The sequence below is a fragment of the Pseudochaenichthys georgianus genome, chromosome 14, assembly GCF_902827115.2.
Source record: "Pseudochaenichthys georgianus chromosome 14, fPseGeo1.2, whole genome shotgun sequence".
Taxonomy (NCBI): Eukaryota; Metazoa; Chordata; class Actinopteri; order Perciformes; family Channichthyidae; genus Pseudochaenichthys; species Pseudochaenichthys georgianus.
The window spans coordinates 31,504,907-31,520,205 of record NC_047516.1 but is presented as its reverse complement, the minus strand read 5'-3'; the positions used below and the strand labels follow the sequence as shown (position 1 = coordinate 31,520,205).

The 15,299-nt window shown below is 39.6% G+C and overlaps 1 protein-coding gene across 1 annotated transcript in view; it reads left to right on the top strand.

Annotated features, from left to right (window-relative positions):
* Positions 1 to 15,299, top strand: part of LOC117458059 (unconventional myosin-XVIIIa-like) — a 154,833-nt gene that overhangs the window by 80,176 nt on the left and 59,358 nt on the right. Inside the window, exons 24-29 of the mRNA XM_071205366.1 lie at positions 308 to 446; positions 1,631 to 1,790; positions 1,870 to 2,056; positions 2,872 to 3,097; positions 13,316 to 13,425; positions 14,481 to 14,546. Of these exons, the coding sequence (XP_071061467.1) occupies positions 308 to 446; positions 1,631 to 1,790; positions 1,870 to 2,056; positions 2,872 to 3,097; positions 13,316 to 13,425; positions 14,481 to 14,546 (888 nt within the window). The remainder of the gene's footprint in view (positions 1 to 307; positions 447 to 1,630; positions 1,791 to 1,869; positions 2,057 to 2,871; positions 3,098 to 13,315; positions 13,426 to 14,480; positions 14,547 to 15,299) is intronic.

Sequence of the window (15,299 nt, the reverse complement as noted above, 5' to 3'; positions counted from 1 at the left end):
TATAAAAAAAAAAAAATCTTTTTTCGAGGCCAGCCCTCAGCATTTGAAGGATAATCTTCAGAATCCTTCGTAATTATAAAGGTGTTGAATGTGTTCCCATTGAATAGCTAAAGCAAGCTAAATGTCCGTGTTGCCATGTGGTTTGTTACACAGTCTTCAGCCATTTGATTAGCAAATATTTTACGCTCATGTTCCGTTGTACACAAAGGATTCAAGGCAAAATATAACATGTTGTGTCCACACTAGATGTTCACAAAGGAGCTACGACCTCTGTGCGTTTATGAGAGCGTACATGTTTGTTTGACAGGTGCGGACGGTGAGGACAGATGAGGCGCGGGGCCTGCTGTGGCTGATGGAGGAGGAGGCGCTGCAGCATGGGGGGTCAGAGGAAACCCTGTTGGGACGTCTCTTTAGCTACTATGGGCCTGCCGAGGGCGAGAGCAAAGGCAAGGAGAGGACAAACACGCACACACGCACACACATACAAACACACACTTTTCATTGGTTCAGGTTTATATGTCTTTCTACTATTTATTCACCCTGAATGCCATTGACCCACACACACACATGTGCACACATACACTCAAAGCTAATACAACACATGGCAAGCATTCTACTTGAGTATTTTTAAAGGAAAGGACTAAAACTTTGAAATATTATTAAATAAAATTAAATAATATTTTCAAGGGTAAACAATTATCAATTTACTTGTGTAAAAACTGCCAGACCTATGATGTATATTTTGGTGAGTTTAGCACTTAAATTATCCTAGATGTTTTCAAATCCACTTAATCAAATGAAGGTAAGAGTCTTTTCCATTGGGTCGCCTTGATTTAACGTTAATGGTAGCCAAATCGTGAAACCATTTTATTCAGTGTTTTTACCCTTTATTTTGGGGAGCAGGAGACCTCATTTGGCTTCTGGTCAAAACCTTGTAAACAATGAACAATTAAGGTTATTCTAACTGGTTAGAAATTGACTGCAGTAAAATTGGCAATACATGAATGATGTTGCTAAATCATTAACAGGGTGTAAAGAATCGTACTTGGTATGAACTTTCATCACTGTCAATAATTTGAAAGAGCAGAATAATTTGCCGATTCTTGCCACAGGTTTTATTCAGAAAGAGACATTCATCATGTATTACAAACAATGTTTGAGACGTCAGCAAATACTCTTCTTTTGTGTCAAAGAACATCGATTGTATGAAGAGACCGATAGGCTATTCATCTTGATAGAATACATTGTTCTCAAAGCACTATTCGACCAGTATCCTACTGTGGATGAGTCAGAAATAGTATGTAACCTAACAACGGTTTCTTCCCAAGGTTACATAATTGTATATAAGTGGTCCCTATGGAACTCAATAGAAATACATCAGAAATATATGAGCCAGGTTGGAGCTCTAGTTTATCATCCATATGTCTTGAATAGTCTATCACATGAACAACTAGGTTGAGGACAGATTGTCTTTTATTATCGCAGTATCAGTAACGTTTATATAGGTTTGTGGCAGTGCATACAAGAGGAACCAAGACAAGTTGCAGCTCTGATTAACCCTTCACACTTTACTAAAGTCATGAAGGAGACTGTTCCAGGAATCTGACGCTTTTTTTCCCATTTTCATCAGGTCACACTTTCCTCTTGAAGAGTGAAAAGGATCATCATTTCCTGCTCGGCCACAGTCACGGAACCGACTGGGTGGAGTACGACGCCTGCGGGTGGCTGAACTACGCCAAGCTGAATCCTGCATCTACCAATGCTACAATCCTGCTCCAGGACTCCCAGAAGTACGAATGAGTAATCCAACAGTATTACTTTAGTAGATTTTTCAAAAGAACTTTAGGCTGAAGTTGTGTTCTCTTACAGGAAGATCATCAGCTCGTTGTTCATGAGCCGAACTGCCGGAGCCACCGTTCTGTCCGGTTCGGTCGCTGGCCTTGAAGGCGTTTCCCAGCTTTCATTGCGCCGGGCCACTAGCATGAGGAAGAGCTTCACCACAGGGGTTGCTGCTATCAAGAAGAAGTCCTTATGTATCCAGATAAAGCTTCAAGTGGTGAGAGGAGAAGATGACAACAACACAGAGGGGCAAATGTATTGAATTGCATATCATTTACACCAGTTATCTGCCAAGTCTCAAGGTCTAATTCATAAAATAAATAACAGAGAGGAAAGGAAGAAATATAAGCGCAAGATTAGTGAAGAAATTATTTCATTATCTGCTTATATAATAACCAAGCAGCAACCTCTGGTGATGAAAAATGAAGCCAACGCAGAAATGCCAAAACTGCAGTATGTGATAAGCCAGGGGGCGGGACATATCTAATCGGTTGACCAATCACAATTATCAATACAATTATGAAACCTGAAAATGAGCATAATATCCCTTTAATATTCAGGATGAAAGTAACAACAGAGATAATGTATTTTTTATAAATGCCCACCCACCCCCCTCGCCCCTTTTTTAGATACAAATATTTTCAGCCGTCCCCCTTAATTTCATACACCTACAATAACCCACTCTCATCACGTTCTTTGATGGTCTTGCAATATCATTTTAGAGAAGAAGCCACCGAGTTTGGGTGCCTTACAAATTGGGATGATACAGATTGAACGTTTTATTTTCTCTTACGGCACTGTTATAGAGTAACTAAAGTGCTTGACAAGAGCATCATTCAGAACTGTTATGCTAGTTATAACCTGCATGTGGCTATTAAAACAAACTCCCTAAAGTAGTATTTTAAGGAGTGTACGTCAGAACCAGTATGCTTTACATTTGGTTGCTTTGAGTAACCTATTAGATGTAGATACATCTTGGGGAGACATTGCGTCAGCCTTCCACAGTCCCTAACCCTGCTCTGTATTTTCCAGGATGCTCTCCTTGACATGGTGCGCAGGTCCAGGATTCACTTTGTTCACTGCATATTGCCGAAGGCAGATGCCCTGAAGGCTCTGAGCGGATCCCTGTTCAAAGCAGGCGAATGTGAGGCACAAGGGGAGGCTGGAGATCCCGGCTTAATGCAGCTCGATGTAGCCTTGCTCCGTGCTCAGCTGCGTGGCTCCAAGCTGTTGGACGCTCTCCGGATCTACAGGCAAGGTGAGGCGGCAACCAAACTCACATATTGAGCACAGGCAAAGAAATGCACATAGCTCTAAGACGTTCTCAGATCTTCTGCTTAAGTCAAAGTCGCAATGCTGTATAAGTAAAAGTACATAAGTATAAGCATCAACATATACTAAAAGTTACCAAAAGTTAAAGTACTTGTCCATTACAGAATAATGGATAGTATTTATTATATTACACAAATATGACTATTGGTACATTATTGAGTTTTTATCACAGCTGTTTAAGGTGGAGATTATTTTAATGACTTTATGTACTGGTGCTGTGTATTTTAACTAATATTTATATGTCTTTATGTTTATGTTTTAGTTCATTTATGATCTGTATTAGCTAATCATCAGAATAGGTAAATGCAGTCGAGTAAAAAGTACAATATTCCAAAATGTTTTAAGAAATACTCATATCTTTTGCTTAAGTTACTATACACACAAAAATACTCTATTTCAAGCAAAGGAACGGCATTCAAAATCTTAAAACATAAAAGTATTTACTCTTTTTTAGTACTTGTTGTTATGTAATAAATTACGGGAATTATTGGTGCATTATTGTGTTCGTCCAACCCAGTCTCACAAAAAAACGTGTAATAACTACGTTGGTCCACAACTTGGGACGTAGTATTTCTACAAAAACGCCTCTGAAATTGTAAGATCCCTATGTTTTTTTTCACCATTCATTTCCAATGGCTGGCGTCTATGTCACGCGATCTTCAAAAACATGGCCGACATTCGTTTTATTCTCGGTGGAAAATGCCTATTTTAAGGTTAGTTTGGCCATTAAAATGCGTTTTGATGTCATTTGATGCGAGAAATATGAGTTATTATTTCAGATTATGTGTGTAGTGGATGTACATGATCTTTAGTTTGCAAGTTATTACGAAGATTACTTCAGGAAATGGTGTCCTTTCAACGTTTTCATTGTTATCAAGGTGGTTGCTAGGGACGCTGCTATCGATATTATTTCTGTTATGTTGTGTAACTGTTTAATGGTGTTATCTTTATTGCTACCCCCTTCCCCGTCAATTTATAGTGTTGGTCCACAGCGCAAACGTATTAGTTTAACAAAATCCGCATCTAAAATTGTGGCATAGATACGTTATTTTCCCCTGTGCAATTCTTCATTTACTCAACAATAACACATAATTATCCTTGTGTTTTATTTATTTGTTTGATTAATAAACACAAGTTGGAGTCCGTCAGGACCGAGGGTCGGAGCAGCTCATAGTAGTTGCTTTAGAGAATTTTACACCTGGAAGTAAGTATTCTCTCCGCTTCGCTTGACAAACCCCGTGATAGTCCTCAAGCTCTGTGATTGGATGTTTGAGTGTGCTCCGAGGGTTACGCCGAGCGTCGAACAGCACTTGAAATGGGATGGAACCACGGCAGACTGTTCAAAACTGGATTTGAACGGGTCCACCTCGTCGGGTCCACCCCGCCGGCGGGGACCCTGTTTTTTTTTTCACGACACTGTGTCTCAGGGGATCTTAATATTTAAGAACCTATTAATGTGTCATACCAGATTAACGGAAATAATCTCAGCTAACTGACGATACAAACCATTTTTACCAAAACAAAACACAAGTACCCTTATTACTTATCGTAGCTGCACATACAAGATATCCGATTAAAACTGAGGTTCCACAGATTATTTAGGTATATATATCATCACTAAGTGATCCGAACTCGCGACAGGGGAAGCACAGACATCACAACACGTACCTTTATGGAGCTTCTAGGGAGATCGTCTCACCGTAGCTGTCAATCTGATCAAAAGACGTGTTCAATGGCATTAAAACGAGAAAAAACACGGCTGAATCGGTTAATCCATAGGTTTTTAACGTCTCTGTATAAAAAAAATATTTCATTTATAATCCATAATTCCATTTTAATGTAAAAATCGCAGAGCAAAAGTTAGCTGAAAAGGTCAAATATCAATTGTTTTGCATCAATCTTGATACAGGGTACTTATTAAATGTTGTACTTTGGATTCCTAAATCTTTTAGTCTACTAACCCATCATCCAAGATTAGTTTTCACTATAAGTACAACATATATTTTGGACGGACACTATAATTTACAGTTTTTTACTCTGTTCAATCTGAATTTTCTTTAAAATAAAAAACATCTATATTTATTCTGACTTTTCTACATCCAACTCACAGGTTTATCATTACTTTGAGAAAAAAGATTATTAATTTAACCCTTTTAGAAGGGAAGATATGGCCATTTGTTCTGGGAATGTCATTTTCGAGCCTGAAACCTGAAAAACAGGCTCGGGGTTTAACAGGTTTTAACCCCGTGACGTTTCACTCAGAGGTCAAGGAATAGGAGATGGGGTTAGAATTTAGGAGCTGATTTTTAAACTATCTAACTAACTAACACCACTGCACTAAATATGCAGTGGTGTTTATTTGTAAATCATTTAGTATAATCACACAAATTCTGTGTTTTATATTTAATAATTCTGTGTTCTTTATTTATTGATTGTTCAATACCTGACAAGGTCGGAGATGAAAAACTGTTCCTCAACAGTGCATTACAAGACATCTAACAATATGTGTATACCTCCACCATTAAACTGACATATTCTGCACATTTCTTATACTATCTACATACATCTTATAAGAGTATAATAATATCAGTTAAAATAAGTGCGTCAACATAGTTAACATTGCTGGAGGTATACACTAGGGCTGTCCTGAATACCATTTTTCGGGCTCCGGATATTCGGTAGTAATCAGCAGCGAATATTTGAATATTCGGTGCGGAGAGATTTTTTTTTTTTTTTTATATAAATACAATTTATTTTTCCAAAAGGTTTCATAACACGCTCCGAATCCTAGACACCTGACAACACGCTGTTAAGCAGAAGCGCAGAAAGAGCATACTATTACGATTTATATTTATGTATTGTCTCAGTACTCGCATACATTAAAACTAAATGTGTCCTCTGCATTTAACCCAGCGCCCGGGGACCAAATCCGGTTCCAAATTCCGTCTATATAACGTTTTACAACCTGAAGATACAAAACACATATTTCTGTTATAACAACACTACTTTTAATAACATAGCCGTAACAGTAGGCCTAACAGTGTAACACTTGTTACCGATACAGTAAACAGTATTTAAATAAATGAAGAACGAAAAATAAATGAACAAACTGTATGCCAATAATTGCCTTAGCCCCAGATGTTCCCACATTGCTCCTATTATTTTCACTATTCAGATACAATTGAAAAACTAATATAAGAAAACAATTCGGTTGCTTGCTTGCCACTATTTTCCAAGCAAAGTAAGTGCACGTTTTTATCATGTGTAACGTTACTGTTTAAACGGTGGATAAAGCAGCTTCATCATGGCAACTTGACAACAGCTAACCTAAGCTAGGCTACTACTTACAGCCAGGGGCGCCGCCAGGGATTTTGGGCCCCATGAAAATATATCACATTGGGCCCCACCACCACCAGGCCCAGGCCACGCCAACCAAGCACAATTGCTGTAACCACACCTCCAGAACCCAACCGACTCATTTATGCTTTAAATAACTCTACCTGTACAGGCTTGCATCTATCTTGTAGTCCAATAGAGAACCGCAGTGACGCGTCCTAAAACCCGGAAGTAAACTTCTTCCGGTTCCTTCGTCAAAAAACCAATGCAAATTCATAGGATTTTGGAAAATAGCTCGAAATAAGGTCTGTGGTTGACACACATTTAAGAGAGGGATCACGTTTTGTTCAGCCGGATAATCTCCACATGTCTACCCTACTTTTATAATTTTTGAATCATAAATCTAGTATGCTATAAACAAACTACAAGCCAGTATAGCAGCAGGGTCGCACGACTTCAACGTCACCCCAACTTAAGATCGTTTCAACTGACTTGCACTGAAACTGCACTTTGAACACTTTAAATATATTATTAACATTTTAAACTGTATACCCCGGTTATCTAGGCCATTTTTGTTTTGTTTAATGTATACCACGTTTATCTAGGCCCTTTTTGTCTTGTTTTATGTATACATGTCACACTGTGGGAAACGATATTTCTGACACCCCGTCAGTGGAAGAAGCCAAAGGCAGCTAAACGTACGCATTCAGTGGAGGAGCTATTTCCTCCAACCAATAAGTCATTCAACCCGCTGACAAGAGAGCCCACCTCCGAAGATCGTGACTGGCTGAGGGACAGACTCGGGGGCAGGTTCTCAGGAATTTCTTGGCTTCTCTCCCCCGAGCCAGAAGAGGAACACTACAGCTTGGAAACACTTACTGTTCCTGAAATTATCAAATATGTTGGGCATCAGGGACGTGAGGCAATTGTGGCAAGCATGGCATTGTCTGAGGAGCAACAGAGGGCAATTCAGGTGGCTACCACTGGTCAGCGAACCAACCCGAACTGGCATTTGTTCAGGAAAGGAAGGTTGACTGCCAGCAACTTTGTAGCTGTCCTGAGGTCAAAGCGTGTGACTGCTTCCCTATTGCCACGGTGCTAGGGCAACAACAGGCCCTTGATGGTGTTTTGTCTGTACAGTGGGGGACTATGAATGAATGTGAGGGAGTCGGGGCATTCACCACTGCAACCCAGATGCAGGTCCATGAGTCAGGTTTGTGGCTCTCCCAATCAGGATTGTTGGGGGCATCTCCAGATGGTCTGGTAGGGTCTTCCACTGTGCTGGAGGTAAAGTGTCCCTACGGAGCCAGGGAAATGACAATTAGTGAAGCATTGCAAATCAAGGGCTGTGTCAGTAAGGAGGGAGACACATTCAGCCTGTGTGAGGAACATCCTTACTGGCACCAAGTGCAAGGTCAGCTTCACCTCACTGCAAGAAAGAAGAAGAAATAAAAAAATTGTGAATCGTTTTTAATTTACATTTACTCGCCTTTGCAATGTTGTGGTTGTTAGAGTGTTAGGCTTCCTGTCAGCTCGTCTGTTTGGAAGATACCAAATATTAGTTTCATGGAAGTCACACCGTCACATATAAGAGCATTAAGACATACAGTATATAGGCTAAAACAAAACATCTAAATATATAACCTTGCACTTTGTCTCGTGAACATTTTCACTATTTTGACATTTTTATAGATGAAAATTGAACTAAAGAAATAAATGATAGATTAATCCATATTGAAAATAGGTGTCAGCTGCTACACTAATTATAATAGTTATATTTCTTAATTAATTAAGATAAGATATTACTGTATTCATCCCAATTTGGGAAATGTTTGTGTTGCAGCAGCATAACAAGAAAAACAAAATATAAGTTATTATATATACAAAAGTATGTGAGGGATGGAATATTAAATTGAATATAAATGTCAAATGTACATGTGATTTTACGTCCAAGAGAAGCTATGGAGCAGAGAGTTCTCTACCAGGCAGAGGTTATTTGTTATTGTTCAATATGTCAAACCGATTTCCCTGACTACAATCTTTAGTTACATGGTGAAACGTTATGCTGCTTGTACTAATTAGACTTATCATTTAAGCCACACAGGTTTTAATAGGATGTATTCATTATCTTTACTTATGTTGCAGTCTTTTCAGCAGCGCCATCTCTAAAACGGCGAAACAGTCACTACCCATCATTTACATTTCACTGTGACATGGACAAAAATGTAACGTCAGTTTACCTCATAGCACGAATCCAGACTCTCCTTTGGAAAACATTGGCCGGGAAACGATAGAACGAGCACGTTTCATGCGAAGACCTGTGGCTGCAACCCGGAGCAAAGCAACAAACCATTGCGTAGCTAACTAGTAGCGCTAGCTTTAGCTAACGTTAGCTAACGAAACGAACTGCCGAGTAAAATTGGAAAACACCGGTAATTAATTATTCTATAATTTGTAAAACTACTTTGTTAAAAATGACAATTTCAAAAATACATATTCTAATGGTCAGATATAGATATACAGATACTAAAGATAGGCAGGTACTTGCTTTCAAGCAGAACACAGGGGAAAACAAACTTAGCGTGAGTGTTTACGTGTTAGGCGTAATGACGTACAACGGCCTCGACAATTTCTGTAGTCCTATTCAGCCACACGGTAACAACCACCGTTTTTCAGACACGTAAACTCTTCAAAAATTACCAGTGGGGTCACTGCTGATGTATCTACTGTCATAGAACAAAACGTGACTTATCTCTTAAATTTGTGTCAACTACAGACCTTATTTCGAGCTATTTTCCAAAACCCTATGGAGAAAATGCATTGCTTTTTGACCAAGGAACCGGAAGTGCTAAAAATGCTAACTTACTTCCGGGTTTTACGACGCGTCTCTGCGGTTCTCTATACTAACTGCACAATATTTACTGACACTGAGCGGTGAAAATATAACACTGTGCAGATGTGCAACATTCTGCTGCAGTAGAATTCACTATTTTATATAACACTAACATTCCTGACAATAGACCTCAATATCGTCATCTTTTAAGGTGTACATGCCTTTTTAATAACATTTTTGAATGGAACATTCATAAATCAAAATAAAATAACCTTTTAAATTAAAATAAAGTGAACATTAACACCAATATTATCATTTATAAAATGCTATAACAAAAAAACAAACATAAGCAGCAGATTATTCAATTAAATATACATACTACAAAATAAGCGGGTATTAAAGTGTAAATGGACAACAAAACGGAAATGGAAAGTAAAAGGCCGGATGGTGGTGCTAAATCCGAGCCTGTTCTCAGTCTTTTTCTCATCATGCATCTTGTGTGTAGTGATCCAATATCGTTACCATAGCCTTGCCCTTTAACAGTTATTACGAGCCTTTGCTCAGCCTTACTCACCAAGAGCCCAGCGCCAGCCTTCTTACAGGAAAAGTCACTGATCAAGTCCTTGAACTTGAAGTCCAGCTTTCTAGCCAACTGGCTTTCAATGGACAGCATGGCAAGACTGCAAAGCCTTATGGGGGGACAGGGCTGTGGAGCCAAGAGATGGATCTGTTGGTCCTGGCACCAGGGGAGGGACAACTGATCTAGTATGAATAGCTGCTAAAAATGTACCTGCATAAAAGAGGAGTGAAATTAAAAACTTCACCATTTTCTGTGAAGATATTAACAGTACTTAATGTCAGCAACAATTACAATTGTTATTTACAATGGACTAAGCTTAACTAACAGACTAATTTCCACCATTCATGGACCACACCCACCTTTTCTTTTGAAAAACTGGGTGACATACTGTCGCCCTTTAGTCCCTCTCTCTTGTCTTTCTCTCCTTTCTTTTCTTTTTTGAAAGCCTGACTTTGTTAGTCGTTGAGACATCGTACACACGTAAGTACTAGCCTAACATGCCTAATCCTAACATGCTCTCACTCTCTGCCAGAAAGTGCGGTGCCACACAGCATTTGGAGGCAGGACCAAATCATTACATGTAAATAGATGGGGGTGTACAGGGGCTTTGGATAATTAACTTTTGGAAGAAAAAAAGTGAAATGAATCGTAAGTTTAGTGAGTACATTATCAATTTGACGTTATGTTAATGTTAATTGTTGATGATTGATGAAAGGTTACTTTCTTAATGTACTAAAAATGTTTGGGGCCCCTGTCAGTCATGGGCCCTTAGAATCGTCCTAACTTTTCACCCCCTTACGGCGCCCCTGCTTACAGCATCCAGGTGACTTTTCAGAGTTGTTGTGCCACCGTGGTAGGCCAGTTTCTTGTCATATATTTGGCACACTGCCTTCTTCTTACCGTCGTCCAATTTAAAATGGTCCCACACAGCTGAGGTCTTCGGCATTTTGTGTTCAGGTGTGTGAAACGAGGTGAAGCGAGGTGAAGCGTGCCGTTTGCGTTCGTGACTGTGAGTGAACGCGATGTCAGGAGCACAGGCTGAGATTCTATATATTTCCGCATTTTAACAGTGCAATTCAAAAGTATAAATATAGTATAAGAATATGGCAATTCACCTTTATTGATATATATTATATATATAAAAAAATATATATATATAACGAATATCCGAATAATGAAATTGAAACCCGAATAGTTGGCCAACGAACGAATATTCGAAGAGTCGAATATTCGGGTACAGCCCTAGTATACACACATATTGATAGATCTTGTAATGTACTGTTGAGGAACCTGCGACCCAAGTTTTTCATGCAATGCATAACTACACCGTACAGTAGTTGTGTATGTGATATGTCAATAAACCTTAGAAAATCTTGAAATCTTGAAAGGGATGTGCAAAATAGTCATTATACACAGTCTTTAATTAACTATTAGAAGAGAATAACGAGTAATGAATATACTTTATAGGGATCCTATTAATATCTAATAATAAAAATAATGAAATTCAATAACATGCTTTAACCACTAGGTGTCTTTTTATATCAGCTGTGCACCCTTATGGTGTAAATACAGCCTATCTACCAATTGGATCAAATATAAAAGTCAGCCGAATTAGTGTTGATACTGCAAGGAGACGTATTGTGTGAAAAGAAATGTAAGATGTTGTTTAATTGCTGATATAATTATGATCCACGTCACGTTTTCAGTTTTGGCGGCAGTTCTTCATGTTTCTCTAGAAGTCTTCTCATCCGGGCTCTATAAATAGCGAACTACGGCAGATATGTAATATTTAATGCAGCCGAACCGTGTATTACAATGCCGTTATTTGATGACTTTCAAAGAGAAAAGCAAGCACACTCGGAATAAAGTATTTTTTTTAAATGTTTTCGGTCTGTTTCCGGTATTTGCTTATGACGATGTGATGTGAGACTGAGTTGGAGAATTTCACAGGGGAAAATAACGTAGGCTATCTATGCCACCATTTTAGATGCGGATTTTGTTAAACTAATACGTTTGCGCTGTGGACCAACACTATAAATTGACGGGAAAGGGGAGGCGTTTTTGTAGAAATACTACGTCCCAAGTTGTGGACCAACGTAGTTATTACACGTTTTTTTGTGAGATTGGGTTGGTTCGTCACAGCTGGTAAAGGTGGAGCTGTTTTAATTACTTTATTTTAGCTGCTAGGTATCTTAACCAATTTATGATTTGTGTTAGCTAAAAATCTAAATAGGTTAAGTAACTAAAGCTGTGAAATAAATATAGTTGAGTAAAAAGTTAATTATATAGAGTAGAATAGGGCTAGGGTAAGGGTTAATATCACGGTTAATATCACGTAAAGTATGGGGTTGGCTCAAGCTGTCACATAGATAAAGTACAATGTTGGCTTCCAAAATGTAGTGGAGTTGAAGTATTGAGTTGCATGAAATTAGGTTGAGGGTTTAATGTAATGTAATGCACAAGTTCCTCTAAATTGTGCTTATTTACAGAACTTGAGTATATGTGACCCGCTCTATCGAAATCAGTCGGAAGTCGTTTTTCAGGGTTCGGTGTTTTGTTTGATTTTAAATAAACAAAGTCTTAGCTTTCAGAATATGAAACTTTTATTTCCAAAATCACACGATAAATACATTTTTGAAGCTTGTAAAGGGAAGATGACAGCTCTCACTCGCACCCTGCTCTTGCGCAGCACTGCTTCCCTTCCCTCCCGCTGACATTATGAATGTAAGGCGTATAGTAATCATAGATAACACGGCATGGTCCGTTACAGTTTGTTTTCATCTGATTTAAAATAAACAAAGTCTATTAAACTTGTTTCGGCAAATTCAGATGATAAATACAACTTTGAAGCTTGTAACGGCATAATTACAAGCGGAGAACGGAGTAACTTGACGTCACAGCAGGCATAACAACAGCCGGTGTTTCTCGTGAGTGAAACAAACACAAACGCAAAATTACACAAACACACACGCACATGTACACACACATACACACACACTTGCGAGCTTCCCCCAGACCAGTAATCCAAACTAAAATATCTTCCCTCCGTAGTATTTTGATCATTTGCTCCGCTAACAATCAATCAGATCGATGGATTCCAGAGAAGAGGAAACTCTGAAGGCCTTTTCCTCAACATGATGACGCGGAGACAGTCATTATATAATGTGACATATTTTGCTTAATATCTGGAGTACAAAAACAATCCTGATATCATTAGAAAGCTAGGAATCTCCTCTTTCCAACAGTGTATACAACTCAAAGTGTGTCTTCAGGTCAATGCGACTGATTTCGATAGAGCAGGTCACATATGTACTTTATTACATTCCACTTCTGGAAATACAGACCTTCTAACATTTCAAGAGTCTAACGTTGTTATTCTGCACCGACCTTCACAGGTTACCCCGATCACATGGTGTTCTCGGAGTTTCGCCGACGCTTTGATGTACTGGCACCGCACCTCACAAAGAAGCTCGGGAGGAATTACATCGTTAAGGACGAGAGGAGAGTGAGTCAATCAACGGGAGTACAGCTCCGCCAGTGGCCAAGCGCAGGGAAGATTAATGTTGTGAAGAGGCAGCTTCATTACATCTGCCCCTGATTTGTCAGCAGCCAACTGACAGAGAAATACACCCTCATTCATCAGAGCCATTGTAGTGATCTAATCAACTTAACCTTATCGGGATCGTGCCTGTTAAGGAGGCAGATCGGTAGTGTGGCTCAGAAAGTGCTTACTGCGTTCAAAGCTACAAAATACCGTTCAAGTAGATGTACTTATCATCTTTTGTAATCTGGACATTGGACATCAGCTGCCAAGGTTTTACCCAATTGTTCCAACATTACTGGTGCTCTGTATAAACCTTTAAAAGAAGGTTTGAATTTATTTGTAGAAGAACCATCATTTAGAGTGTTCTCTGCATTGGTCCTCTTCAAGATAAGCAGAGTTAAAGTGCAAAATAAAAATACAAAAGTTTGTTTCTAGGGGGAAATAAGAAAGGGAGAGTGAAAGAATGGGGTCGGGGGGGTAGAAAAGCTATTTTCCCCCTGTGCCCATGTTTTGTGGCTCAGTTTCTGTGGAAACGCTGGCAAACAAAAGCCCCTCAGTACTAGTGGCAAGCCTCTCCTGGTGTAATCTAGATCGGCTGGAGGATCAAGTGGAGAGGGGAGGCTGAGACAACAATACACCTACAGTAAACAGGCCGGTACTCGGACAGGGAGAGGCTCCAGGCTGGCTGAGAGTGTACCTCTGTATCGACATTATGTGTGTCTTGAGGAATATTCCAGGGAATGGGGGATTATTGTGGGACAAGTTGTAATTAGTAGTTGGGAGATTCTAAGAAGCCAAACTTTTCCCGTGCTTACTTCCAAAACAAAATCCAGCCGGGAATGGATGTGAGAGAAGAAAAGGGGGAGGGGGGGGGCTGCACTGTACCATTAGTTCAGCATGGCAACTGAGGGGAACTGTGGACTGCTGAAGTGTTGCAGCGTCAGTAGAGGTTCCCACTGGATCCAGCAGTTGAAAGACTAAAGAGTGTGTTTGTGTACATGTGTGCCTTTACCCAGGCGGTGGAGGAGCTACTGGAGTCCTTGGATTTGGAGAAGAGCAGCTACCACATGGGTCTCAGTAGGGTAAGTAATGCCGACACATCTCAAATAAATAAGCAGCTTTAAGGTGATTGAGGAAACCTTTTGCTGTAAATCACTGCCAGTTTCCCTCGTCTTAAAGCTTCCAGCACAGAGCTGCAGTACAAGGCCTCTTTTTATCCTTGTTTTTTCTTTTACTGAAAAAGCCACTTTCAGTCTGGGGGGAGCCTGTCTTGCTTTACACCTGTCTCTCTTTGAGGTTGATTGTCATCCTTTTTTTGGAGAGTTTCCAATCCTTACCCCTTTTTACATTCTTCCGAGAGGCACTACTGTGCTACTGCCGTTATTCTTTTTCATCTTAGGTCATTAGAGCAAATTCTCCCACCTGATGGCCCGCTTTGTTTTTCCCCATACCCGTTGTAAAGTAATCACAGATAACTCTGCCTGACACACTGAGCTATAATCCTATCAGCCGGAAAGTGGCCATCAGCCCTGGAAAAAGAAAATCAAAGGAAACAATAATGTAGAAAAGAGTGGAACTAGTGCTCAGAGATACGTGCGTCTGTACAGGTCACTTTTAGAAAAAAACACACGGTTTGGAGGCAGCTTCACATGGTGCCATACTCTGGAGTGTGAAATGGCCTCAGGAGTGGACAAGCGCAGCTGGCCTTTCACAAAGCATTCCAGCAGCATCCTAGCAACCTGTCTCACTTGCATGCCCATTACAGCAGATCCATATTATCTATAACAGCGGTGGATTCAGGGCTTTTGACAGGACCATTAGAAATAGTCGAAATA